General features: G+C 49.3%; 8 protein-coding genes across 8 annotated transcripts; 4 read left to right on the top strand and 4 right to left on the bottom strand.

Moving 5' to 3' along the window:
* Positions 1–23: 23 nt before the first annotated feature.
* On the top strand, positions 24–4,011 carry Aud_002449 (uncharacterized protein; the record flags this gene model as incomplete). The annotated part of the gene is made up of 10 exons (XM_043287418.1): positions 24–176; positions 233–779; positions 849–1,679; positions 1,738–2,426; positions 2,483–2,530; positions 2,601–2,627; positions 2,687–3,040; positions 3,109–3,162; positions 3,220–3,313; positions 3,374–4,011. 10 exons carry the CDS (start codon positions 24–26, stop codon positions 4,009–4,011), a joined length of 3,435 nt encoding a protein of 1,144 aa, XP_043143353.1.
* Positions 4,012–8,056: 4,045 nt separating this feature from the next.
* Positions 8,057–8,878, bottom strand: Aud_002448 (uncharacterized protein; the record flags this gene model as incomplete). The annotated part of the gene is made up of 1 exon (XM_043287417.1): positions 8,057–8,878. The coding sequence occupies one exon, from the start codon at positions 8,876–8,878 to the stop codon at positions 8,057–8,059; it is 822 nt and encodes a 273-aa protein (XP_043143352.1).
* A 1,872-nt stretch (positions 8,879–10,750) lies between these two features.
* Positions 10,751–11,896, bottom strand: Aud_002447 (putative sarcosine oxidase; the record flags this gene model as incomplete). The annotated part of the gene is made up of 1 exon (XM_043287416.1): positions 10,751–11,896. The coding sequence occupies one exon, from the start codon at positions 11,894–11,896 to the stop codon at positions 10,751–10,753; it is 1,146 nt and encodes a 381-aa protein (XP_043143351.1).
* A 534-nt stretch (positions 11,897–12,430) lies between these two features.
* On the bottom strand, positions 12,431–13,739 carry Aud_002446 (cystathionine beta-lyase; the record flags this gene model as incomplete). The annotated part of the gene is made up of 2 exons (XM_043287415.1): positions 12,431–13,465; positions 13,524–13,739. The coding sequence occupies 2 exons, from the start codon at positions 13,737–13,739 to the stop codon at positions 12,431–12,433; spliced, it is 1,251 nt and encodes a 416-aa protein (XP_043143350.1).
* An 892-nt stretch (positions 13,740–14,631) lies between these two features.
* Positions 14,632–15,944, top strand: Aud_002445 (iron-sulfur cluster-binding protein, rieske family domain protein; the record flags this gene model as incomplete). The annotated part of the gene is made up of 2 exons (XM_043287414.1): positions 14,632–15,458; positions 15,533–15,944. 2 exons carry the CDS (start codon positions 14,632–14,634, stop codon positions 15,942–15,944), a joined length of 1,239 nt encoding a protein of 412 aa, XP_043143349.1.
* Positions 15,945–16,542: 598 nt separating this feature from the next.
* On the top strand, positions 16,543–18,814 carry Aud_002444 (fungal specific transcription factor domain-containing protein; the record flags this gene model as incomplete). Its single annotated transcript, XM_043287413.1, has 5 exons — positions 16,543–16,599; positions 16,665–16,762; positions 16,817–17,283; positions 17,336–18,228; positions 18,293–18,814. 5 exons carry the CDS (start codon positions 16,543–16,545, stop codon positions 18,812–18,814), a joined length of 2,037 nt encoding a protein of 678 aa, XP_043143348.1.
* Positions 18,815–21,768: 2,954 nt separating this feature from the next.
* Aud_002443 (uncharacterized protein) lies at positions 21,769–21,926 on the top strand (the record flags this gene model as incomplete). The annotated part of the gene is made up of 1 exon (XM_043287412.1): positions 21,769–21,926. A coding segment is annotated over one exon (158 nt), but the record flags the coding sequence as incomplete, so codon positions are not given.
* A 543-nt stretch (positions 21,927–22,469) lies between these two features.
* Aud_002442 (putative GPI anchored cell wall protein) lies at positions 22,470–23,126 on the bottom strand (the record flags this gene model as incomplete). Its single annotated transcript, XM_043287411.1, has 1 exon — positions 22,470–23,126. The coding sequence occupies one exon, from the start codon at positions 23,124–23,126 to the stop codon at positions 22,470–22,472; it is 657 nt and encodes a 218-aa protein (XP_043143346.1).
* Positions 23,127–25,350: the final 2,224 nt, after the last annotated feature.

Here is a 25,350-nt window from a genome sequence, read left to right as displayed (position 1 = left end):
CATGTAATCTGTGCAAAATAACAATGGACGAGGAGGACAATGGCCAGGATCGCGGTCGCCATCAGACAGCAAACGCAAACGCAAACGCAAACGCCCAAAGGGCCGCATACGGCAAGCAATCGTCATTCTTTTACGATGCCGCCGTGGACCATGTCCTGAAGCTTGCCACAACGCTGGTAGGCGGCCCAATCTCTCCATGAGTGCGTTGCTTACTGGCAGTTATCCTATCCAGAAAATGGAACCCTACGAGGCCATGCTATCCGCCCAGGGCTTCGAGACTGTGGTGAAAAATGAGACGAGCATGCTAGAAGTTGCCGAGAATTATATCAAGAATATGAAGAGCGATGCGTTCTACGTCGAAACAATACAGGTCGGGGTACCGAACGGCGAGTGTTCAATCCACCTGTTGCTGCAGCGGGGTACGCGGAACAAACCAGTCGTGGAACGGGCCGTATTGATTGACGGTGGGAATGATGGCTGCATGAGCCATGCTGGTGGGAACAAGGCGTGCCGAGCGATTGAGTTGGCAATGCTTGACATCTCGAACATGTATGAGTTGAGCACTCGCTATGATGTCCCTGGAGAGATAACGAGGCTGCGATTTGACGCCTGGGTCATCACTCATTGGGATGAGGACCATTATATCGGTGCCATGCAGTACTTTGTGGACCGTTTCCATCAAGCGGATTCGCGGTGTTGGACAGCCCAAACGAGTTCAAATGACGGGGACCGGCAGCCCTATACTGCGCTTTATTGTCCGAACTGGGAGCCTAAGAAGAGTATGTGTCCTGTTCTCTTTTTTTCTTCCTTTCGCCGTCAGTCGGTCAAGCTAAATTAGGCGTGTCTAGAACCCGGTCTCGAGATGAAAGGCCATCATGAGGAGTTCCTAGCCGGCGATATGGATGGCTACTGTCTCGGAACGCTGCGTGACGGGACTCATGTACGATTACAGCATGCAAGCACAAAGGTGCCCATGTTCTGGCTTTCAGGGTACTGGGAATCTACTGGAAGTGAGAAACTCGACTTGCGGCCCCATTCAATTCTCGGCGTGGACTTCTTTACTGGTGTGCGGGATGCCAACCTAGAATGGATAGCGGACCAACAGCAAGGTGTAAAGATGGATGCTGCTTTGGCTCGCCTCACTCCGTCCACACAGCCTCGACTAATCTGCCTGGGAATTGCGGGCATGTTTCTCGGCGATAAGAAAAAACCTAATCTTGAAAAGTTATTCGAAGAAGCCAATAGAAATCCCAAAACTCAGTTACAGGAGACATCCAACAGACCCGCACGCAGAAGCACCGGAGATAAGGACGATGATGAAGGCGACGATGCGGCAGCAGAGAGCGAGGAGGAAGAGGAAGCACAGGCTGGTCAAACAGGCGCCGATAATGAGCCCAAGGCGAAACTACTGAAGCAATCGTTGCAGAATCTAACTTCGATCATTGCTGGCGTCGTCTGGGTTGAAGAGGGTCGCCGCCGCGTTTCCACCCTGTGGATGGGCGATGCCGTTGCGTCAATCGAGCGCGAACTGGCCTTGAATAAATGGGGCAGCCTTGGTGCCATCAAGGTCCTGAAGCTGTCGCATCACGGCTCGCGTGGGTCAACACCGCCGGAGCTCCTCAATACACTGAAACCGGAGTGCTGCGTGGTGTCTGCTGGCTCTTATTACTGGCATGCCGGTACGCAGTATACTACTATACCGCGCGTTTATCCTCTAGAGGGCTAATGATATCACAGATCCGGAGGTGCTCAAGACACTCCACGCACACTACGCAGCTGCTGGTGATAAAGGCAAGGACCACCGATTCCGGTTGTACGCTCTTCGCCCGCCTCCATACCTCGAGTTTCGTCTTTTCCAGAGGGGAATCCGTCGGTACATCTTCGAGGCCGAGGGGTTTGTCAAGAATAACTGGCTGTGGAACGATCTGTCCCCGTTGCACCGCACCAGTACTCTACTCTCGCCATTGTATCTGGACACGACCACAAACCGAGGGTACGACAAAAAGATTGAGACTTTGCCCGTGGGCGCTCCCTTTGTGCTCAGCGGGACAAACATCCAACTGAGCGAATTCACCCGGTTTACAGCCCACAGTCAGACTGGTAACCCCACGTCGAGCCAATACAAAGCCATGCAGGGCTGCGATCGGGTGCGAATTCGATATCTGCGCATTCCCTCGTTGCCGGATGAGAAAGTCGACGGTGCTGTCTTCCACTACGCCGAACGCCCCGATATCTTCTTCGGTGACCCGCATAATCCAGTTGATGGGCCGGTTGACCTTCTTGATTGGATTTTCCAATACGTGAGTTTGCTTGAGCAACCCACAGAAAAGTATCCCATGTGCGTGGAACGACTCGTCAACCTGTGGTTTCGCAATTTCGAGAACCACATGCCGATTGTGGGATGCCCGCCGAAACCTGGTCACAACGTGAGACTGCCATGTATATGTTGCTTCATTGAGGACATGGTGCTAATAAGCCTCAGAGATATCTCAGATCATGGCACCAGCCAAAGGACGGCATACCGGGAGATGTGCGTGATTCCCCCTACCTGCTGCGCTGAACATCAGGCTAATCTAGCTATTTGGTTTTTCTCCTTCCAGCGCGTCCCCAAAGATGTACCGGATAATGTAAGATTGGACTCCATTCTGTACACACGTCCTACTAATCTAAGTGCCTCTCATGACAGGTGATAGGAATGGCCGCGAGGGCAATACCCGACTTGTGGGACTCGTGCTTGAGAGCATGTGCCCCTGGGTGCCATCTTCTGGAACGATACAGACAAGCGTATCACTCAGCCGATCCAAACGAAATATCGACCATCAAGGAAATCGACGACGAGGAGATCGCCGTGAAATACGCGCGGGAAGTCTTTAGGGAAATGCTACTGTTCATGAAAAATATTTACGGGACCGATATCAATACATTCGACCTGCCCAGCTCCTGGAAGAAAATAGAAGACCGTGAGAAGCTGAGGAGCTTTTTCGACGGCGCAACTGAAGCAGTACGAAGAAAGATGGACAATAGGTTAAAGGACATCCAGGTATTCCTGCCCAAATCCCGCCTTAATTGTCAAAGTAATACAGCATGCTGATACTACTCCGAGAAAAGGACCAACCAGCCAATCCAAACCGCCCTATGACATGGGAAAAGACAGCAGAAAAGGTACACACAATGCCCTCATTGAACAAAAAGACAAACTTCGTTCTGACATCGCTACAGCTGAGGGACCGCGGAATCACAATGCGTGGCTTTGGCAATCTTGAACAACCCAGCGCTGGCCCTGAACTCGAGTTCTTTGGCGGTCTCCTCGATGGTATGTAGATCTTAATACTCTATGCTTTTGGGGATTTGACTAATGTTCTTTACTTGAAAGGTAACGGTAACTTGATAGCCAACAACGCCGGGAACGACATTTCCAATAGAGAAAATAATTTTATGGACCTCACTACCCAGGTTGACGACGAGGTCGGGGGAGATGACAGTCAGCAAATCACCGGGTTGGAGGACCAGTTTGCAGAAACAGATATTATAGATCTCACTAGCCCAGTCAACAACGCGCCCAGAGAAGAAGCTAGCGAGCTAAACGTCGGCCTGGTGAACAGGCTCACAGAGGAGGTTATTCGCGCCGACACATCGCAGGAGGTTTTCGTCGACGGTCCAAGAAGGGTATCCGAAGGCGACGTCCAGCAATTCCCAAAGAAGCAAAGAAGACCCCTAGAATTTGCACATCGTGAACGGCGACCCTTTGAACGTGAAACATCCAAACCCAAATCCGATGGCAACGATGTCGAGAAAACTACCAAGAAGACCAAAGACAAGGAGCCTGTTGAGATAGGCAGCGAACCGTCATCCATGAGCCGTTGGACAGGCGACAAGATGAAAGCAAAGGCTCAACCCAAGTTTGATTGGCTGAAGGTTCCGCCCCCCACCCAACAGCGAGATGCCCATCCGGACGCCCAGGATAATGACACACTGGTGAATAAGCGTAACATCGATTGGCTTGATGAATGAGGACTGAGCTGGGGATTAAAGCACAAGCTTAACGGGGTCATGGAAGATCCAATGCCAGTGCCAGGCTACAGAAGGTGAAAGACAACCTTAACCCTCTCCACAAGCCTAAATCTAGGGCGGGATAGTCTGCATTTACTTTGGCTTATTAGAGAATATGTTCATTATACTTACTGTTCGGCGGCTGTGGCTGTGGGCCCTGGGGCCCATGCCCTCGCCAAGCAGGCAGGGCCAACGCCAAGTAGATGCAAATTAAGGTTCGGCCGCCCCCAATACCCCCCCGATCCTTGGCCCGGAGGTCCCCAACCTCTCGGGCACAGAGAATCGGGTTATTATGAGGAAGTAATTACAATAGCTGGCAGTTTGATATCACCCGTTACCTGATAGGCAGTGATGACGCATCATTGATTGTAAATTATGAAGAGCCCGAAGCTGTTGTAGCCGGCTTCAGCCAACACTTTGATTGATGTGCGCGTCAAAATACACACACACACAGTCATGCGGTCTTTTTGAAACGGGATACTCGCTGCAGCGCATGTCGTCGCCACCTGTTTCATGGCTTGAAAGGCCCTTTCACTTTGGGTCGGTACGCCTTACCAGTGATGGTAGTCACTAGTGCGTCTATGGCTCCCGCGTCGCCCCGGCCCAGGCATTGTAAGTTTGATGCTGTAAGTACAGCTAAGGAAGGGCGTACTAAGAATAATAAGTAAGCTTAGAGTACCCTCATCCTCTTACTATAGCTCTTGACTAATATTTTAATACTATACTGATAACTAACAAGAACCATCTTATTCTTAAATATAATAAGTAATCAAAATAATGTAAATTCACAGAATCTCTCCGCAGCAGACTATAATGTCGCCAGACGGTATCTCAAGTGTTATTTTAGGATCACTGACGGCCCTGTCGCAGTGGCTTGGGTAAATAGTGAGATCCCAGGTCACTGAGCCACCTCCACCCACCAGACTTCTAACTACCTTGCAGACTATCTATTACAAGTGAAGCGCTTCCTACATGGGACATCAACAATATTGGCTAGGACGCCTCATTTATACTGCAATGACAAATGGCTCCAAAAGCTATCGCGGTCAGATGCGGCCTGGGACACCAGTAGGGGTAAGACAATTATAAAGGTAAATCTGGATGGATCTACGGTTCCTATGAAGATCGAGGAGGTCCCGCAATACCAGGATTACCTCTGGGAGCAAAAGAACGGCTTGCTAGTAAGGAATAAGCTTGTTTCTTATTGGTCAGATGCCTTGTTGGAGTACATCTTTGATAAAGGCTACAGGAGTAAGTCTTACTGCACTCAGTCCAAAACAATCCTAGGAGCCACACAGCAGCAAACCAACACCAAAACGATCACGTCGTGCCCTTCTATCTTCACAAACAGAGGTTTGGATGGGCTCGGGTCAGCAACATCCAAGGCACGCCTATCGATTATGAAAGTCCTCCCACGAAGCGCAAGCCTCTACCATGAACTGTTCCATCTCCTATTGGGCAATGATGAGACTCCTGCTACAGCATGTAATTCATAGAGAGTTCGCATCTAACCGAATCCCACTCCTAGCTAATAGCTCCTAAAGACACCTGGACCAAGCAGCAAGACATGCTCAAAATCCCACAACTGTACCTAGGGATTATGACGAAACCAACGCGCAGCTCATTCGCCGCAACCCTGAGTCATATGTGTACTTCTGTGTAGGCTACTGGTACTTCCAGCAGACGTAGTGGAGCTCCAAGGCAAATGAGAGATGAAGCTTCCACACCGGTATTGCTGAATTAGTCGCGATCTAGTAACAGGCAATAAGAAAAGGAGTACCAAAGGAGTTTTCTGAGGGGGAGAAGAAGTCAAAATAAGGAGTGATCGCCATATAATCTTGGATATACAACTTCAGACAAAGTAAGAAAAGGATTGAGAGGACTAATAGGATTCAAAGACGAGGCAGTCTCTTAAATTCATAGAACACTTCTTTCCATTCTATGGGGCCGACTTCATCCAGCTCCTCAATGAATCTCTCCATCACAGTCCCGTAACCTGTTCCTAGAAATCTAAACTCAGCCTTCTCTGCATCCCTCCAGGAATGCGGCCACATCATTAATTGGGCTTCTTGTCCATGCAAGTATTCTGTCTGGGTCGCCCATAACTGAACAGGAAGATGCCTTTGCTTTACCTGACTCTGTGGAATACTAAATCCCATGGCAGGTGGGCGAATCCCCCTTAGCTCGGAAATCTCAGCCTTTTGGGCTTGTGTCATAGGTGCCGGAAAGTAGACCCAGAACAATTGCGTGAATGATCGAGCTAACGAGTTAAACCATCTTGCACTACCATAAATGGTCTCAAAAGAGATCAGGGGTACTATTGCTCCACTGGCAAGACTCTCTCTGTATAGCTGGGCGGAAGGGGACGCCATGAAATCCCTTAATTCTGAGGTAGTGTACCATACTATAAGCACTAGTTAGTATACGTATGAGTAATTGGACTACTTATGGGATGAGTACATGTTGCTAGAATGATGATGTTCGGACTCTCCTGCACTCTGGCCCACACTGTAGTATCGTGGCCTACAGCGTGAACCAGTGGCTGAAAATATGCGGCCCAATGATTAGTATCCAGCTCCTCCCCAGGGGGCACTTGGAGCTTAGTCCAGACAATAATTCTAGGGTCATTTTCAATATTAATCAAAGATTTTGTCCGGCCATTAGGCGCTGAGGCATCAAACGCCATGGCAGAAAGGGGTTCCTTGAAGATCTTGGAGATAATTAAGAGGAAGAATTTCCTACAAGGGGTCTGAGTTCCAACTTTCAAGCTTTATTTCGAGAAGTGCTGATAAGTCATGTGATTGGACCATATACTCATGTGACATTGTGCCTTGTTAAGGCTTAGACGTCCGATGAATACAAACATTTGAACTACACTCTATTACGGAGTACTTAAGGCAAACACCGACAGCAAAGGGCCCAAAGTGACTCAAACACCGAGCCTCCAGACCTTACTTAAGGCTACTGGAATTTCGAATCGCAATGGCTTCAACGAAACCATCATCTCATCACGCAATTTTAGTATGGCCTCCAACACCGCCCTCTCCCAGACCATTCAATCACTGACTCTCAGCAAGATCTGTGAGTTAGAGAAACTGCGCAACACTTATCAGTCACATGAATCTGAAATCCTTAGGCTATATGCAGCCTGCAACAATCGATTTAAGAGAATAAAACATCTCCTTACCAGCACCGAGGATCTCTATCCCAGCGCATCTCAGGATGTCACAATCAGCCACATCAAACAATGGCTTAGTTAAGCTAGATATAACTCATCAATCCCCCGACTAAAAAAACACGTCTTTAACGCGTCATCCAAGACGAAAGGCCTCTCTGGCCCCTAATTTCCACCACAGAGGTCCTCGCTCAAAGATGATAGAGGGTTTGAAGAGACCTTAATTTTAAATTAGACACCCACGGTCACAAATTAAGTCTCAACAATCTCTATGCGGTGCTTGTTTTGATGTTCCTTAGATCTTCCTTCACTCTGACCCCCCTTTTTGGTCTAGTGTAAAGTCAACTGCACGGTAGATGAAATCATCAATCCACCCATAAATTCTGTCGTGTGATGTTGCCCGACAATGCCAGCTAACCAGTAACTAGAGGGTCTATCGTTAGTAGGCCGGAGGTGAGATTTGTGGATGAGGTAGAAGATATAGTGGTTGTGGCGTGAGATAGCATTTAGCTGTGATTAAGATGGATTTGATGGAGTGTTGAATTTTCGGAAGACCAGGGATGCTGGGTGGACGCAGTTTAAAGTTGAAGAGGTGTGGTAGAATTCGCTGGTATCCATGTATAAGGATGTATTACCCTCAGGTAACTTGGGTAATCCACATGAAATTACTTGCAGGCCGGTATATCTGTCTCTGAACAGGGATTTCTCCGACAGATTAACTTTTGTTGACGGCCCAAGAACAGCAGTCAGCTGGAGACCTAAGTTACGCAGCCGAAGGCAAAGTAATTCAGTTTGTCAGGAAATCCGTCTATACCCTGATTGATATCTCTGCTAGCCCAATCTCCGCGATCTGTAGTCGTTAGCATGAGACTGTTGAACCGTGAGCTGCAATCTACCTGTTTCGAGCCAGAGCTCATTCAACATGCGAGCGTATTTGATAGTTTCTTCATGATGACCAACTCGAGCCGCAAAATCCTCTTCAGCCCAGGAGTCGCTCATTAACACCCCACCGTCTGTGGAAATATAGTAATATCGGACAAGGTCTTTGAGAAAGGGCAATACCGGCTCAGATGCGTCTTCGAGTGCTGACATCCAGGGGGTATCTGGTAACATGTCAAGCAAGCAGAGATAAAGGATCAAAAGTACAAACAGTACCGTCGGCCAATGGCGGGGATCATGAGCATCTAAGAGCCGAAACGACGACTGAATGATATACTCCATCATCACACTCGGACTGGCATCGAGACTATTGCTCGGCTTTTGACTTGTCTCGGCCAGGCATATATCTGTCCATTCTTGCTCATTTTTCTTGTGTATCCGCACAGAAGGAACAAGCGTGCCGATCTCATAGCCACCAATTATGGTGACCAGAGAGCCTTCTGCAAATATTTCCTCCTCGGTGCAGCGGAATGTAGAGTCATCCATAAAATTGAAATCCCGTACAACAAGAAGTAGGTGAAGGGCCAGCGCAATAACCGTCATCTCGCTCGAAAGGTCGACAGGAACAAATGATGGCTCGGAACGGTGGAGAATCTCCAGCTGCAATCTTGCGGCGCTTGCCAGGATATTCACGGTGGCAGGTTCATAGCATCCGCTCAAGCGTCGTAGTTCTTGGAACTGGGAAAGAAAATCATGCAATGCTTCATTAAACATACAGCTCTCGGACTGGCGCCTCTGTATTATTCCCAGGTCCCACATCGTTGAAGCCCACACTTCCTCTGATAGTGGACCGTAATCCATTTCCAGCAGCAGGCCGCATTTAGGATTTCGGCTGCTTCGAAACGCCCAGCTAAGGGGCGGTATTCGAAGGACTGCTACCACCTATATTAGCTAGTAAGAATCAGTGGCTTTTTGCGGGCCATCATACCAGGTAAGCCTTCCCTAGAATCACACTTTGGCCGCTTGGGAACATTGGCCGCTGACCGAAGAATATTGATCTTATTGTTGATGGGTGAAAACAGTCCGTGAAGCTGTGAGCACGTCCGAGCAAGGGCGCAAGCATCCTGGATTGTCGCAGTTTCGTGAAATATCAGCAACAGGATCTCGCTCGGTAAATCTAAAAGGGTCAATTCTGCCAGAGAAGCCATATTCGACCACGTCAAGGCTATCCACAGAGACTAATGTTGAGTTGTTCCCACCTTGCCAACGTTATGGCGGGCTGTGGCCTCGTATCGCGTCACGTGCATCCTAAGACAGTTCCACAATCCGGACTAAAGCTCGCCAAACCGCGTCCCTCGACGGAAAAACTGCTGGCTGGCAAATAAACAGAAGGTAGTTAATATTTGCACTGATTATATCTGCACATATTAACATCTAAGATCGCGTATTACCGTAATATATTAAGGTTTGGGTTCGTGGCGGGTTTGCGGGTACCCATGGCCCATGGGTATTGACGTTGAATCGAGTGATAGTAAGATTGATTATTGTTGATTTAAGGTTATCTTTTATAGGTATGGGATGCCTCCTATGATATCTGTTCCCGACCCATGCCATAAGATTCAGTCACCGTGAAATTCAACACAAATGAGCAATCAAGAATCAAACAATGTCTTGGTCTATCCCACCTCTCTCTCCCAACTACCATCTCCATGACGGCTACCCCGCAGTCCCAGATTATCTCCACCTCCGCGCCGCTTGAGGCCTCACACCAAGAGCAACTGCAATCAATTGGTTCTTAATCCGTATGGGTCATGCCACTGGATTTTCTCGAGCTGAGAGCAACCCCATTCGATTCACAGGAGCCTTTATCGACGGCGAAGCAGCCAGTGGTCCGGTGCTGGCTCCCCGTGGCTCTGCATGCATTCTGGACAACAACCTGAACGCGGATCAATATGGACAGATGCAGTCCATTTTACATAGAATGAAGAATCTATGGATATTCAAGGGACATTTTCCTGAAGTTGTGCTAGTCCAGCTGGTGTTATTTTGTTGATACCTATACCGGAGGAGGTTGAGGGCTTGGAGGCTGAATAAAATGTTACTGTGATCATACATAGAATATATCGCACCAAGTCATCTGGCGCTCCAAACGGACACAGGACCTGCTCGTATCCATTAGAATAGGATACGTTGATATGTCCCTTTGCTTACGGAAGAGAATGCTCAGGGTTCCTACAGTTGCGGCACCTTATAGGACAGAGCTCCCTTATATTTGTTCGTATACAGCTCCTCCTTTCATGGAGGGTGCAGAAGCCTTCACGGAGGGATTTAACCATGTTCCCTAGAGTAACGTGCAGGGCGCTCGGGAATGGATCCGTAATTGATAGATATAATTTATGAGGGCTAGTGCCAATATTGATCAGTCCATATATAGAGCTTGTTCTTTCCTGAGCGAACCATGCAGCTGAGCTTCCAGCGCCAAGCTAACAAGCTGAACGGGATTTATCCATGTAAGGACTAGGCCTTCCAAACCACTGGTCTAGAACAATGGAATGCAATATTGGGCTCCAGGGTAGTTTGATTCCACTCCACAACAATCAAGCGAAAGCATGACGATCAGTGATTAGCCAGATTTTCGTCATGTCATCAAAGCTTGCCGTTCCGAGTAGCGCCTTTCGGAATCCGCCACTGCGAAATATCCTCATTCGTCCAGCCATCGACTGCCAGCTCCGCCAGCACACGACCGAATGCAGGGGCAAACTTAAACGCATGCGCAGCACCCAAGCCAACAATGATATCGGGGTAGTTCTCCAGCGGGCTGATGATGAAGCGTCGGTCAGGCGTGATCGTATACTGACAAGTAATGGTGCGAAGCGGTTGGCGATCCTTGTCGGGAATGAAGCCATTCATAAATGATGTCAGCTGTTCAAGCAGTTGCGGCGAATGCACGAACGTGCGTTGCTCCGGCGTCATGAGATTGTTGGAATAATCCCGGCCGGCCTTGACGGTCGGCTCGCCGTAGCACGGGAATCCGTAGAAGCAATTGGCCCCGTGCCAGATCCAGACGGGGAATCGGTCGGGCTCAAATCCAGCTGCGTCGGTGGGCTTGAAGTATGTCACTTGCTCCTGCATCACGGTTATGGGTATGTGTACGGATAGGGGAGCGAGAAGCTTATTGATCCATGCGTCCGTTGCGAGGATCACCTTGCCTGCTCGGAATTGTCCCTTTGGAGTCGCGATTACGACCCCGCCGGAGGCCACGGGTGTAACGCGGTCCACCGGGGTGTTGTCCTTCAAAATGGCGCCGTGGGAACGCGCCAGTGATTGCAGAGTGCTGACAGTCTTTGCAGCATGGGCGATACCCGAGTCGGCTGTGTACACTGTAGACACGTTATCGGGGAGATTGAACTGAGGCCATCGCCTCTTCACCTCCTGGGCGTCCAGCAGCTCATATGGAACACTGTGAGTATCGAGACTTCTCGCAAAGTCGCTGGCTGATGTCGGGGAATCCGGAGCGAAGAAGACCACGCCACCAGTGGTCGTCAACATCTCGTAGCCGGTAACTTTTTCCAGCTCGGCCCAGTCCTTGTAGGCCGATTTGGCCAAGGCCACATATTCTGGGGCAAAGTTCGAAGTGCGGACAATACGCGAAGTATCATGGGAAGCGCCGCGCACATGGCCCAGCTCGAACTGCTCGAATGCAATCACTTTGGCGCCCTTTTTGGCAGCATAGTACGCCGCTCCGCTTCCCAGGACCCCGAGTCCGACAACTGCGACGTCGAAATGTTCCATTTTCTGTGTAGCTGCCATAAAGATATGTAATGACACCTCTACATCTTGAGTTGGCCCCGCCTTTATGGTTTACATGATCCCCTCTTGACCAGAGATGCTTGCATATCGGCCCGTCCACGTGACTCATCTACTGTGAGGAGATATGTTAGATTACCTTCTGATTACTATGTGATATTATTATCAAAAGAAATGAACTTTTACATAAACGGGGGAATAAAAAAAGACTCTGGATCTTGGTCACTTGCAGTCGGTGCTGAATCCGAGCCCCGTCATAGATACGCTCAGGTGATCGGGCACTTCTCCGCTCCCCGCACTCTCTCCCCGGTCACTTGATCGGATATCAATATGCCATCCGATGAGAGAGAGTCAGTAGAGCTATGGTGTTGGTGTTCACTGCTTTTTATTGCTTGAATTTTGAAGTAAATTGTACTGCGATCTTAAGAACCGAGTATCAGTCTACTTTTCTGGCTTGTCTCTCAGCTTCGTATAATAGAGTAACCGAATTTATTCAGATGGATAAAGATGTAATCTATCTTAAGGAAAATCCCGTAACAGCGATTCCAACCCTTGCAGGATATCAGCCTTTAAATCGTCAAACTCTTCAATGCCGCAACTGATCCGCAACAACCTGTGGTCGCATCGCGCATCACTCATCGCCCGCCACTCCATCAGACTTTCCACCCCTCCAAGACTAGTTGCGTGCTGGAAGACAAACATCCTACTAGGCAGCCGACGTGCATGCTCCCGGTTCTTCGTCGAAACGGCGAAAACGGGACCAAAGCCTCCAGGCATCTGCTTCTGGAGCCATCCATCCTTCAAGTCATCTTTCTGCAGCGATGCGTGTTGGACATGGGTCAGAATCTTTGCAACAGGAGACGCTGCCACTTTCAGCTGCTCCTGTAGCCACGCAGCGAGCTTTTCCGCCGTCTGAGCCTGTCTCGTTACGCGAAGCTGCATGGTGCGAGCGGACCGGATCCCCAACCAGCCCTCGAAGCTCCCCATAACGCTCCCGATGTATTGGCGATCTGTCCGGAGCGTTTTCAACCATCCTTCCTTAACTCGATCTGGATGGACGACCAAGATCCCACAAAGCATATCGGAGTGGCCACCCACATACTTAGTTCCACTGTGCATGACAATGTCAGCCCCAAAGTCCAAGGGGTTCTGTAGCGGGGGCGGAGCAAAGGTGGAGTCCACGGTCAGGTAGGCCCCCTTCTCGCTGGCTTTGGCACGATAATATGCAAGGTTGCGCGCCTCGCCGGTCGGGTTGAGTGGTGTTTCCACGTGGATGATATCCCCCGGACCGGCTTGGTCGATCTGTGTCAGATCCAGTTTTTGGATGCCTGTCAGTCGCTTGATAATGTCCACAACACTATGGCATCCATGGTATCCGTCGCCAATGAAGATTCGCTTGGGGTTGAGGAGGATAAGCATCGCGTGAAAGGCCGACAGCCCGGTCGAGTACGTGATCGCTTCGCCGCCCATGAGGCTGCGTAGCAAGATCTCCAAGCGATTGGAGTTGGGTGCTGTGTAGCGGGAATATATGTGGGAATCATAAGGCGCATTTGGCTGCCGGCCCCGTTAGGTCGGGACAAACACGGGAAGAAAAGAAAGCTAGAGCTCTTACATCCTTATTCTCTTCTGGCACCAGCTCATCTGGATCGCGTGCATAGCGGAAGTTTACCGCGGTATGCATGCCAGGGGCAATGGCCCGGTGCGGGCTGACGAAATCATCGGCATGGATGGCTCTTGTGGCCATATGCATTTCAGACAGCGCATTGTTTAGAGCCTCAGCTGTCAAAATAAATTTTGAGGGATTCTCGGAAGCGTTGATTGATCCCATGGTGTAGTGAGCTGTGAACCGGAAACACGAGCAGGGGCTTTGTTGAAGGGAAGCGTGTCATGTGGTTTTGAAGTAATAATAACTCCTTATAAGTGACACACCTCCTTTTGCGGTGCACCTGATCGGAGGACTCCGTGTTCATACAGCCATTAGCAAGCTCAATCACTAAAGGCTGTAGCCGTAGCAAGTCCCGAGCAGAGCTCTCCGCAGGGTTCCTGTCCAAATTAGAATCCGCCAACTGTACATATAGATCCAACACCGCACGGCCACATATCTCATACATTGCACCAGCCGAGGGGAAAGTTGGCGGCTGACGAACATGCACGGGCCCTTGGGAGGTCAAGAGCCTGTCACGCAGCTCGATTGGAGCTCAAAAGGAGGCTAATGCTTATCGTGTATTGTTGTAGAGAAGTGTGCTCCAGAAATGTGAATGATTTGCAACCGAGATATCCCCCGTTATCTCAAGAAGCATCCTTTGATGGCCAGTAAGTACTGGAGGGTAATCTCAATTGCATCATATCGCTTCTTCACACTAATCTCCTTAATCTCCTCTACTAGAAGATATGCAGGGAAGCCCAACTCCTAATATCCGATCCCGTGATCGGGGTCAACGCCGACGGACCGGCTGAACCTATGACCACGAACCAGTCCGTAGTACCCATCGATGGCAATGTCCAAATAACGGAGATTTTGAATTTTGCGATAACACGGCGCGCTCTCCGTTGTCTCAATGCCGAGCCAGAACTGCCATCATGTTTCCATTATGTGGTCGCGTGACCGGGGCCTTCGATGGATTCAGGGCACGACCTGTGAAGACATATATATTATGTCATGACTGAATATGGGTAGACACCTTTCCTGTTGAGTTGCCTGCAAACATTCGACTATAACTATGGCTGCTACACTTGCGTCTTGGTTTGGGTACAAGCCCTCCGTCCCAGGAGACAAAAAGCTTCCAGATGAACCACCCAAAGCCCTCCCAGCCTCCTGGTACCACTCCCAAGAGATATATCAGTTGGAGCGAAGAGCTATCTTTTCAAATAAATGGATACTGGTTACGCACAAATTGCGCTTCACAAAGCCCGGTGACTTCCTTCGGTTTGAGGAAGCTGGATTCTCCTTTGTGTTGTGCCTTGATCGAGAAGGTAATTTGAATGGCTTCCACAATATTTGCCGCCATCGTGCGTTTCCACTCATTTCGGAGGACGGGGGCAACGTCAAGATTCTTTCGTGCAAATATCATGGATGGTCGTACGGCCTCAATGGGAAGCTGGCCAAAGCCCCCAAGTTTGATGACGTCCCGGGGTTCCAGAAAGAGAGTCAGAGCTTGTACCCTGTTCATGTGCATACTGACGCACTGGGTTTCATCTGGGTCAACCTTGACTCTTCTCCCGATCCAGTCCCCTGGGAAGAAGACTTCTACGGTGTCGACCGACAAGAACGATTCCAGAGGTTCGACTTTGCCCAGTACAAGTTTGACCATACATGGCAGATGAACGGCGACTATAACTGGAAAACATTGGCGGACAACTACAATGAATGCTACCATTGCACTGTTGCGCATCCCGACGTGGCGAACCTGGCAGATCTGTCATATTACTATACCGTTTCCACCCCGGGGCACATTCAGCATTTCTCCCGACCGAAGCCGGATAAATTGGATGAGGATATCCAGAATGCCAGCACTTATTACTTTCCCAATGCCTGCATGACAGTCTCGTGAGTCACTTCTTTTTTATTTTGGGTTGTCGACAACCCTCATTCATTGACATCAATACATCAATTCACTCCAGGCCTCATTTCTTCTACATGATGCGATGCGTCCCGACATCGGCTTCAACTTGCTCCATGGAATACGAGGTCTACCGGCACGTAGAGGCCTCGGATGAGGACTTTGAATACATTGACTCCTTCTTCAAGAGGGTTCTGGACGAGGACAAACACCTTTGTAATGCTGCCCAGAAGAACCTGAATGCTGGGGTGTTTGTTAATGGTCAGCTTCACCCTGACCTGGAGAGTGCGCCGTTGTTCTTTCAAAATACTGTCAGGACCCTACTCCGAAGTCACCGGGATGAGGAGCGAAGGCTAAACAGGGAGATCTGGCCAGCGCGGCAACATTCAGCAGGTCAGGCAACTGCAGAGGATATCGCTTTTTGTTCAGGGTTAGCATGCTCAGGCGATGGAACGGCTGAACTAGAATGGTAGCTTCGATTTGCCCAATGTGATCTGATTTGATGGCTTGGACAACTTGGATTTGATGGAATGATTCCAGTGCTTTAGCTGCTATACCCAGAACTCCCTTTGAATATGATGGTATACGGTAGGGGCAGGTTTATTTACTCAGGTGATGCCCCGTCCTGAAGGACAAGGTTCTTTATTCATGTACATTACCTTGATCTCAAAAAAAGAAAATAAATAAATAAATAAATAAATAAGAAACAAGAAAGAAGAAATAAGAAATAAGGAAACAGAGTTCTGTTAGCCTTTTCCACTTCTGGGTATCGTTTCCCTGGGTGGGTCATGACGGTGCCAACTGGCGATCGGATAGCCTCCGCGTGTTATCATGCAGAAGCTGATACCCCGCGCCCCTTTGGCTTTAAAGGCACTTTACGCCATTACATATCATATCAGCGTGCTTAATATCCTCCGTTTCTCTGCCCTTCTGCAGGTACTCCTGATGAATAATCGTGTTAGCAAGAGATCACATCAAGCCTGTGAAAATTGTAGGTGAGTCTGAGGGAGAAGAGACGGTTATTTGTAAGAAGCGTTGATTGCCGACTCTCTGTAGGCGGAAGAAGACACGATGTCCGGGCGAGAGGCCGGCATGTTCAAGCTGCACCCGACTTCAACAAACATGCCAGTATAGCAGGAATTATGACTCGTCGCAGAGATCCCCAGGCAGCGACCGGGGCTTGGTACGGCTAGCTTGCCTGCGAACCGAGGAGTGAGCAGACTAATTCGAAGCAGGAGAACCGTTTGCAACAGCTTGAAGAGAAGATGGAATCAATATTGGAAGGGTCAATGTGCGGATGGCCGACATTTCTAGCATTCAGAAGAGCGAGTGCTGATTGATGCAGAACCAGTCACCATGTTGAAACCCCCAAGGCGTGTTCGCGCGGGCTCCATAGTCGTGGGAATACATCGGAATCAAGCAAGTCGCAGGAAATGTCCATGACGCCGGGAAATCCTAGTGGTGAGACAGGTCTTGAGAATGCAGATACTTTGCCCTTTGCGATGCCACCAAAAGAGATCGTCGCGGAGGGTATTGCTCTATATTTTCAATACTGCCACAAGCAACCTCTATGGCTTTTCCTTCCGGATAGTCTTTCCATTCCGGAAAGATGTCGCAGCGAGGTGCTATTTGGCATACTCAGCCTTGCGCTGCGCTACTCGAACAATCTGTTTCTAGACGGACGAACAGACCGGATGTGTCGACAATATGCCGAAGCCGCTCGCAGCTATGTCATGTTTCGAATTGTCCAGGGCACCGTGGACCTTTCAACCTTACAATGTCTTTGTTTGATTGCACTTGCTGAATACATCGGTGGGAATCTCTCCTGAATAGACATAGTGATATCTCACTAACATGTCCTCAGCTAATGACACCCATCTCGCTTGGTTACATATTGGCCTTGCCACAAACCTCGCCAAATGTGCAGGTCTTGACATCGAGCAGCACGAAGGCGAGTATACGCCTACATTGGAGGAACGACGAAGGGTATTTTGGAGCATCCATCTTCTTAACCAGCAATACGCTCCTCACAGCATGCAATTGAATATGCTGCGGGACATTCACAACCCGAAGTACATGGCTGTCAACATTGACTCTTCGCGGGAAATGGGGATGAAGCCGCCTCAAACCCCTCAAGAAAACAGTGCCTTAGGGGGCATCTGGGTGTACATGGTGCAGCTATCCACACTTTGGAGCGAAGTGCAACATTATGTTTCGCACTGCGCCAGCGGAGATCCCACGCCACCCTGGTCGGTGGACTCTGGTTATTGTATCATTGGGGCTCACCTGATGGACATTGAAACAAAGTTTCCCACCTCCCATCGATACGATTCAGTAAGGTTTCAGGAGCGGCCACCAGAAGAATTAAACCATGCCCGCGAGTACTGGAGTCCCTGGCTATACCTCCAGTTCACCTACCATGCAGTGCACAGCGTCCTCAACCACCCTTTTCTTTACTCATGGCGACCTCAGCAGTCTGCCCAGCTTGCAGTACCAAACACATTCTGGAAGACATCATCAGAGCTGGCGCTCATCCACACAACATGGACAGCTCGCCTCATTGACATGATCACTGAGAAGGAATACCAACTGTCTGACCCGTTCCTTGGCCATGTCGTGGCGATCGCGGCCACGATTCTCATCTACTACTGCCGTGCCGCAGATCCCACTGTGAGGGAGTCCGCTCAACGGAAGCTGGATACTTGTACGAGATTTTTGAGTGACTTGGCCACCAAATGGCCCCGAGTTCAGGCAATTGTGAGTCTGCATCAACTGCATTCGCTCGTCCGCTAACAGATTAATACAGCATCAGAAGGTCCAGGGGCTCATCCACTCAGCATTCGCCGTCAGTCCACATTCGGGTGATCACCGTTCACCACGCAGGACGTTATCAATAGATACGTCATTGATGTGGGACATTCTTTGCTATAATTCTACCAAGACTCCATTCGCCTCGCCAGGAGACGGTCTCTTTGATGCGTCACTTTTACAACCCCCTGGGCAGAAGCACCCAGATCAGACGACAGTGGAAACCGAGATCTTTCATCATTCCGCGCGGACCGTAGATACATCCGATGGAGGGCAGGCACTACCTCCATGCTCGAGCACTGTCCAACGTCGGGCTGCTTCTGAAAACTCGCAGTCCGAGCCTTGGAGCAGTACAAACTCGATTGCAGCTGACAATGGCCCAGGTCAAGGACCACTACCACGGGAACCGTTGGGTTGGTCGGGTTTGGGGTTTCCGGGCGATGTGTCTTTCATGGATGTTACACGTGATCCATTTTTCCAATTTCAGGACCACGAAAATCCTTACCAAGGGATTTGGGAAATTGGAAATCTTTGATACTAGGCTACGGCTATCACTGGGCGTTCCATCAAGCATGAAGGTGGAATCGCTGAGATTGTACCTATAGAATAATCATTTGCGCGCTGTTCGGAAAAAGCATTGCTGGCCTAAAAATTTGCATCATTATCCTTAATATGCAACATTGCCTTTCGCGAATTTCCGGTATGCGCTTTTTTCCATCCAAGGCACGTCCCGGGAACTCGATAATGGCAGGTTGCAACTATGGAGGAAACTCATACCCGATCAAGGAGAATGGACTCCGCGAACAAATCCGCACCGTGTACTCGTCTCCTTCGTCCTCCATCTCTGGCACGAACACATGTCGAAGACACCTAGAAACATGTAAATATCACGGAATCAACGTAGATCGGCTTCCCTATGCGCACATGTTACATCAGGGTTACGAACAGGAATGACGTGTAAAATAACCCCCGAATCTCTCTCCGATAGATACCTGAGGTTGTGGGCCGCAGTCTATCAAATCAAAGGAAGAAAGACCTTGAGTAAGCAACTCATATCTCCGCCTGTTGCATGCTCTCCCAGTCAGTGCTTGGTTGCTGGCGTCTGAGTAGTCGATGACATTGTGTGATTTCTTTGCAGTCTGATTAAAGACCGACCTAAAGACTTTGGAATTGTTAGAATGAGATAAGATTCTAGGAGCTTCTCTAGGGACTCTTCTTACAGGCCCTGACTTTAGGAATCATACGTGGTAATGAGAAAGGTAGAACATCCAACGGTCAGCCAACAAACCCCTTCTTAGGTTCGCTCTTGTTCGTTTCGTCGATTTCGTCTGTGAAGGGGGATGCTAGGGATCGGAATCCTGAACGACAGCTCCTCAGAATAAAGAGAATATTATCAAAGCCAAGGGGGACCGACATGGCGAGAATGATGGAGGCTGTGTAATTGAACTTGGAAGGAACATTATTTTAGAATCTGTGGAATGTAGAAGGCTGATATGGGTGATTTTAGATAAGGGGGGGCTATGCTTAGGACTACAGTGGCTGTGCTTGGATGCCTCGTAAGGCAGACTATTTCTACGAAATGGACTTTGGATTCCGCTACTATTGACCGCAGGCACTACCTATTGTGATAAATATCGAATACCATATAGTCGGAGTATTCAATCATCAAAGCCTCATATCGTACCACAAGGTTTGGAAAACAGGTCTTTGCCGCCACTGGGCTGTACTTAAGCCATATAGGAAACGCAGTCACTTTTTAAAGAACACATTTACCTCCAAGATAATGATGTGATGCTTTTAGCCCGCGTATTAGTGATGTTTTGAGGGCTTGGTGATAAGGTCTCTAGGAGCTGTTGAAGACGTCGGCAGGCTACCATACAAGAGAACAATAAATTTGCCAGTATAAATGAAACACCGTCTTTTCTAGGCTGCTGATACTGGGACAGACCCATCAGAAGCTTTTTCCTGGTAACAAATCGAGGTGCTTTCGGCCATATAACTCTGTTGTCCTGATCCCTACTTCGCACTATTGGGATTCAACCATGCTATATATGACCATTACAAATGACTCGAGACCTCCCTTAGGCTTCTAAAATACGGGTTCTAGATGGAGACCGCGGTTTGTTTGAACCTGTGGGCCGCCTGTCTGAAGAGCTTTTCTATTACGACAGAGCATGGTTGTGACAGGGCCAGGGCGCTTACATCTTAAAGTGGCCAAGTCGATCAATCTTCGTCTGGACTCTACGGAGTTCCTCTGACAAGGCTGGCGGACGCTGGGATGACTTAGCCCTCACTAAGACCAAGGTACATACATACAAATCTCTCTAGCCTTGGGATTACAATGTCTGATTAGCCGCCCACACCGACATGTAACAAGGCTGAGGAATTTATTTGTGAGGTATGCTGCATGAATAGATTCGTTGGCTCCCCAGTAAAGGTGCTTCAGACCCCGAAAATCCTTGAAGGTACACTCCCCGTGTCAAATGTAGACTAGACAGGTGACATGAAGTGGTTAGGTTACCAGATATATATTGACATACCTTCCTTCATTCAGGCCCTGAGATACCAGACGTCTTCCCTGACCTGACTTAAAATGATTAGTATCCGTCCCCCACCACGGGCCTTGATGGGGCCAAGGCGTGTTGACGCCGATGAACAAAACACTTCAAGAGACGGCTCCAACCGACATGCACGTTTTGAAAGTTGGCAACATGGTTACCTTGATAGGTTATTGATAAATAGACTCTTATCATTCTTTGCTCCAGAATTACCTACATTACCTCTTTCTAATGCTACTCATATACAACACTCTGCATTCGTGGAAAATGCGCCTACGTTTCTGACCGCGTCAGCAGGGGACAGCCATTCCAGTAGCCGCAATATCTCAACAACATCCACTGGTAACAGAAATAGGAGACGTATTGATCATGAAAGCGCCGAGCGAACGAAGACAAGTTCTCAGTCCCCCGTCAGTGAAAAAGAGTCACACGAGGGCCGCAAAAGTGACCTAGGAAAAGCCTTGGAGTCGATGCTCGGAGATGGCATAAGTGCTTCAGTCCTTCTCTGCTGGGGTGAAAAGCACCGTTGTCACATTATCCCAGTGAATATTGCCAATTCAACCGATGAGGTGGCCGTCTGGCAAGAAATCCACCAAGCATGGTACTCTCACAGAGGGCAGTGGAGAAGATATTTGCCTTTCTTTGGAGTTAGGCAGGTGGATATTGTCGAGGTCTGTCATGTCACAGAACAGCGTGCAGTTTATCTCCTAGTGGTACTGACATATCTTTCAAGATCTCAATCGCTGGGCTGAAGTCAGGACGCAGAATGAAGCCAATTTATATGGGAATGTATAGAACAGAGGATCTGGATGGCCAAAGGAGACTATTCGAAAAGATCATTGCCAAGTACCGATCACTAGACCCCCTTTGCGAATACAATCCATCGACAGGCAGAGTGGTCAGGTTCGAGGGCGACTGTCTCTCAGACAAAATGGAGGACGAAGAATGCCCTAAGCAGAAGTATTATGACGTGCAACGGGAACTCTCGCGTCTCGATACGCGGCCCTTATTGACGCTGTTCTTTTCGGACGCTCGTCTTGCTGCTTTAAACGGCTTCCTTAACAGAGAGGGGCTTATGTATAGCCACCTGTAAGTGGAGACCGACGGGCTACAATTACCAGAAGTCTAATTGAAACACGCAGTGATATCTTGAGGAAATTTGACGATTTGCATTGCCCTGAATTAAGCGAGCTTCAATTCCGTGGTATACGGATCCGAGAGGATTGGGAACTTAGTTCGCAGCACATTGCCTTACCTTTAGCTGTGACTTTGCTTTTCGTTATGGTCGTGGTTGCGAAGCTTACGTTCGGGGACTGGGCAACGGCATGGAACGTTGGCTGCTTCTTTGTTGCGTTGGCAACCCTGCTATGGATGTGGGCTGACTATTCTGTCAGACAGTCTGCCTAAGACAATTACATCAAAGTGCAAGGCCCTTGAAGATAGTAGAAGAGAGGAGCAGAATACAAAGAAGTATCTTGCCATTATAAAGATGGTGCTAAGAACTTTACCAAGATGGTTATGGCTGGGTGCTATCAACGTAACGGCTTACCGACAGAGCGTGTGAAAGACCAGAGGCAAAGGTAACCAATGTGTACTGCACGCTTTTGTATATGTCTTAACTCCTTGAATTACTTACAAGAACCCAATTGCAGCGGCAGCGACAGCCGCAACAGCAGCCTGACCAAGTCCCATATTGCCCGAAGCAGCGTTGACAGCAACAGCGGCATCATTTCCAGCCGTCTGCGTCGCTGTAGACCGTGTCTGCGTTGTTTCAGACAGTGTCTGTGTCGCTCGAGATGCCGTCAACTTCTCCGCGCCAGCAGTCACCACCACAGGCGTATACCAAATGTCACCAGAGTGAAGGGTAACCGTCGCCGAGGACGAGGTGATGGTTTTTCTTCCGAGCACCGAAACCTCCACCTTGGCGGACAGCGTGCATGTGGCCAACTCAGTGGAGGATGTGATGTCGCAGTCTTGTACTACAGTGTGGGTTTCCTCGACTCCACCCGCCGAGGCTGAGTAGACTGCGCTCACGCTGTAGGTGGATGGGCCCTGGGTGATGGTGAAAGGGCTGCAGAGGGCGCAGCGAGCGTCGGGCGGATATTTGTTTCCCTCACACTTGATGGCGAGAGCGGTGGCGACAGCATTGGCATCGACGACGCTGGCCTCGACAGCGTCCAGAGGAAGGGTCGTGGGGCCGGGTTGGAAGACTTGGACTTCGGTCGCCTCCACGGAAGCAGTGGCAGCCAGAGCTACGAGGAGGATAAAAGCAGAGTGCATTTTGGGCATTGCGATTGACCAGATTGCAGCTGAATTTCTGCGGCAGGTAGTAATGCATTCCAAAGTCTTCTGCGCAATGCGTTCGTCTTATATGTGAGCTATGGGATATCAGGAATTGTTCTGCCTTGTAATAACTGGGGCAATCCCTGAAGACAACGCATTGTGTTACATTGTGGTCCGGCGCGATCTCCCATCTCCATTGGACTTCTCCTTCACTTGCCACGTCTGGCTTCGATATCCAGCATGCTAGGATCGACGGCATCCATGTCCCCTAGCCTTTTCTGTCCCCTTTAAGAACTGACTGCGCCACTGCGAGGCTCTCCCATGAAGTACCCTTTCAAGGGCCGATTGGCGGGCTTTTGTCCGATCTGCAGACGCTGATAATATCGTCTGTCTGTGTTACAGGGATGACGAGACTATGGAGGGGAGTATCCAGACGAGGAATCTGAACACAATGACGGTAAAGGGATAGGAAACAATCTATCATTCGAGTCAGTCAATTTACCAAACCCAGTTATACATATCGACAGCGCACTGTAATCTCTGTCATTCATTGGTGTATTCTAGGCCGAAACTGGCGTGCTCGCGTTTCAGCACGCCACCTTGGATGTCCACGATTTCGTATATTTTGTCCGCAAGTGTGATACGCAAGCTGGGAGGTTCATATCCCTATGCAATGGTCATGTTATCCCCATGTATAATTATTAGTGACCATGCCCACCTGTACTGGCGTCACCGTGGGCTCTTTAATGCCTGCCATTGGTTCCGGAGTGTTACCTATGCAATTGGTAGTTTGTCGTCCACAACTACCGGAAATTTCTCAGGCAGGAACCGAATGAGTAGGGCTTGTTGGGGGGAAGTACTTATAAAGCCCGTCCAAAAATATGTGATGGACAGGAGGGAATGGGCTTCCCATAGTGTCAACACCGCCATGTCTGAGTCTCAGAGAGGTAAGGGTCATCATATGAGGCACACTCGGTTGGCTGGCTGGCAATCAGCACTGTCAAACACTGCGTGAAATCTATCAGTGCGGTATTGACCGCCGCGCTCTTCGTCATCGGCGAGTTTTGTAATGCTCGCAATCTGGATTTCTGCCCTTCTGCGTCAGATGCCTGACGACGACAACGGACCTTTGAGCTGGCTCGTTTCTTCGCTCTATCAAACGGGCTTCTTCGCTGTCGATAGCCAATTGCTGAATTTCAATTGAATGAGTAACGAATGGAAGGTTCAAGGGGAGGCCTTGAGTAGAGCATCGCTGCTTGTCCAGCGGTCAATACAACGAACAAGTGGCCTTTGCCGCGAGCTCGTTTTCGTGGAGCAGTCAATATTCGTTGGCATGGCATAGCAAGAATCCCACGCATTGCTCTAATAAGATAAACTGGACCTCGCTGATAACCCCACGGATAAATGTGATGGTGAATCTGTGGCGGGAATTCGCAAATGGATCTTCGGCGCAGATATCAGGGCTAGCATGCAACACGGGATATATGGCGTAGAACCGAGTACAAGGTGAAGCCGACGGTGGTGTGAGCGTTATGCAGGATATGTCTGTTGTCTTTCTCATAATGCCATCTTGATCCTTTCCACTGGGGTCTGAACATAAATGAAAGAATCCGGTAGACGGCGTCGATTACTTCGCGGTAGACCGCCAGTTACCTGACTATCCATGAATAGGCCAACACTACCTTTGGTCAGCTTAATTTCGAATAGCGGTGCGTACTCGATGACCATAACTCAGTGGCGCGAATGGCACTAAATTAACGACCAGGTCGCAGGGGCCAATTGACACTTGGACCCGAGGCTTCCTAGTTCGACGAGCAAGCCTTCGGAAGCCCAAGTTTTGTAGATTGTTCTACACCCTAAACCCCAAGGACGCAATCCAAGGTTGCCCATCCGTCAAGAGGATGATTGCTCGGTCTTCGAGCCTTGAAAAATACAATGTTTATTAGCCTCGTGTCCTCCTTCAGTATAGACACCGTCTTGCCCTTTTCTTTTCTTCCCTTTTTCCGATCTTGGTTTTCCCCACATGGAGGGCAATCGCTGCAATCCGGGCCGCCATTACAGTCCCGTCCCGTCCATGCCAAGCACGGTTGTCTCAGCAGGCGCTGTGTGTTTGTGTAATGCCATTATACACAACAAGGCGAGTCTGTCCCGCTTCCACTACGATGGGGAAACGGTTATCGGGGAGCGTAGCTCGAACCGGACAGGGTCTCCTTGTCCCAGATGTCCCAAT

The sequence above is a fragment of the Aspergillus udagawae genome, assembly GCF_001078395.1.
Source record: "Aspergillus udagawae IFM 46973 DNA, scaffold_2, whole genome shotgun sequence".
Taxonomy (NCBI): Eukaryota; Fungi; Ascomycota; class Eurotiomycetes; order Eurotiales; family Aspergillaceae; genus Aspergillus; species Aspergillus udagawae.
The sequence above is the reverse complement of the archived record's forward strand: the minus strand, read 5'-3'. Positions and strand labels throughout refer to the sequence as shown.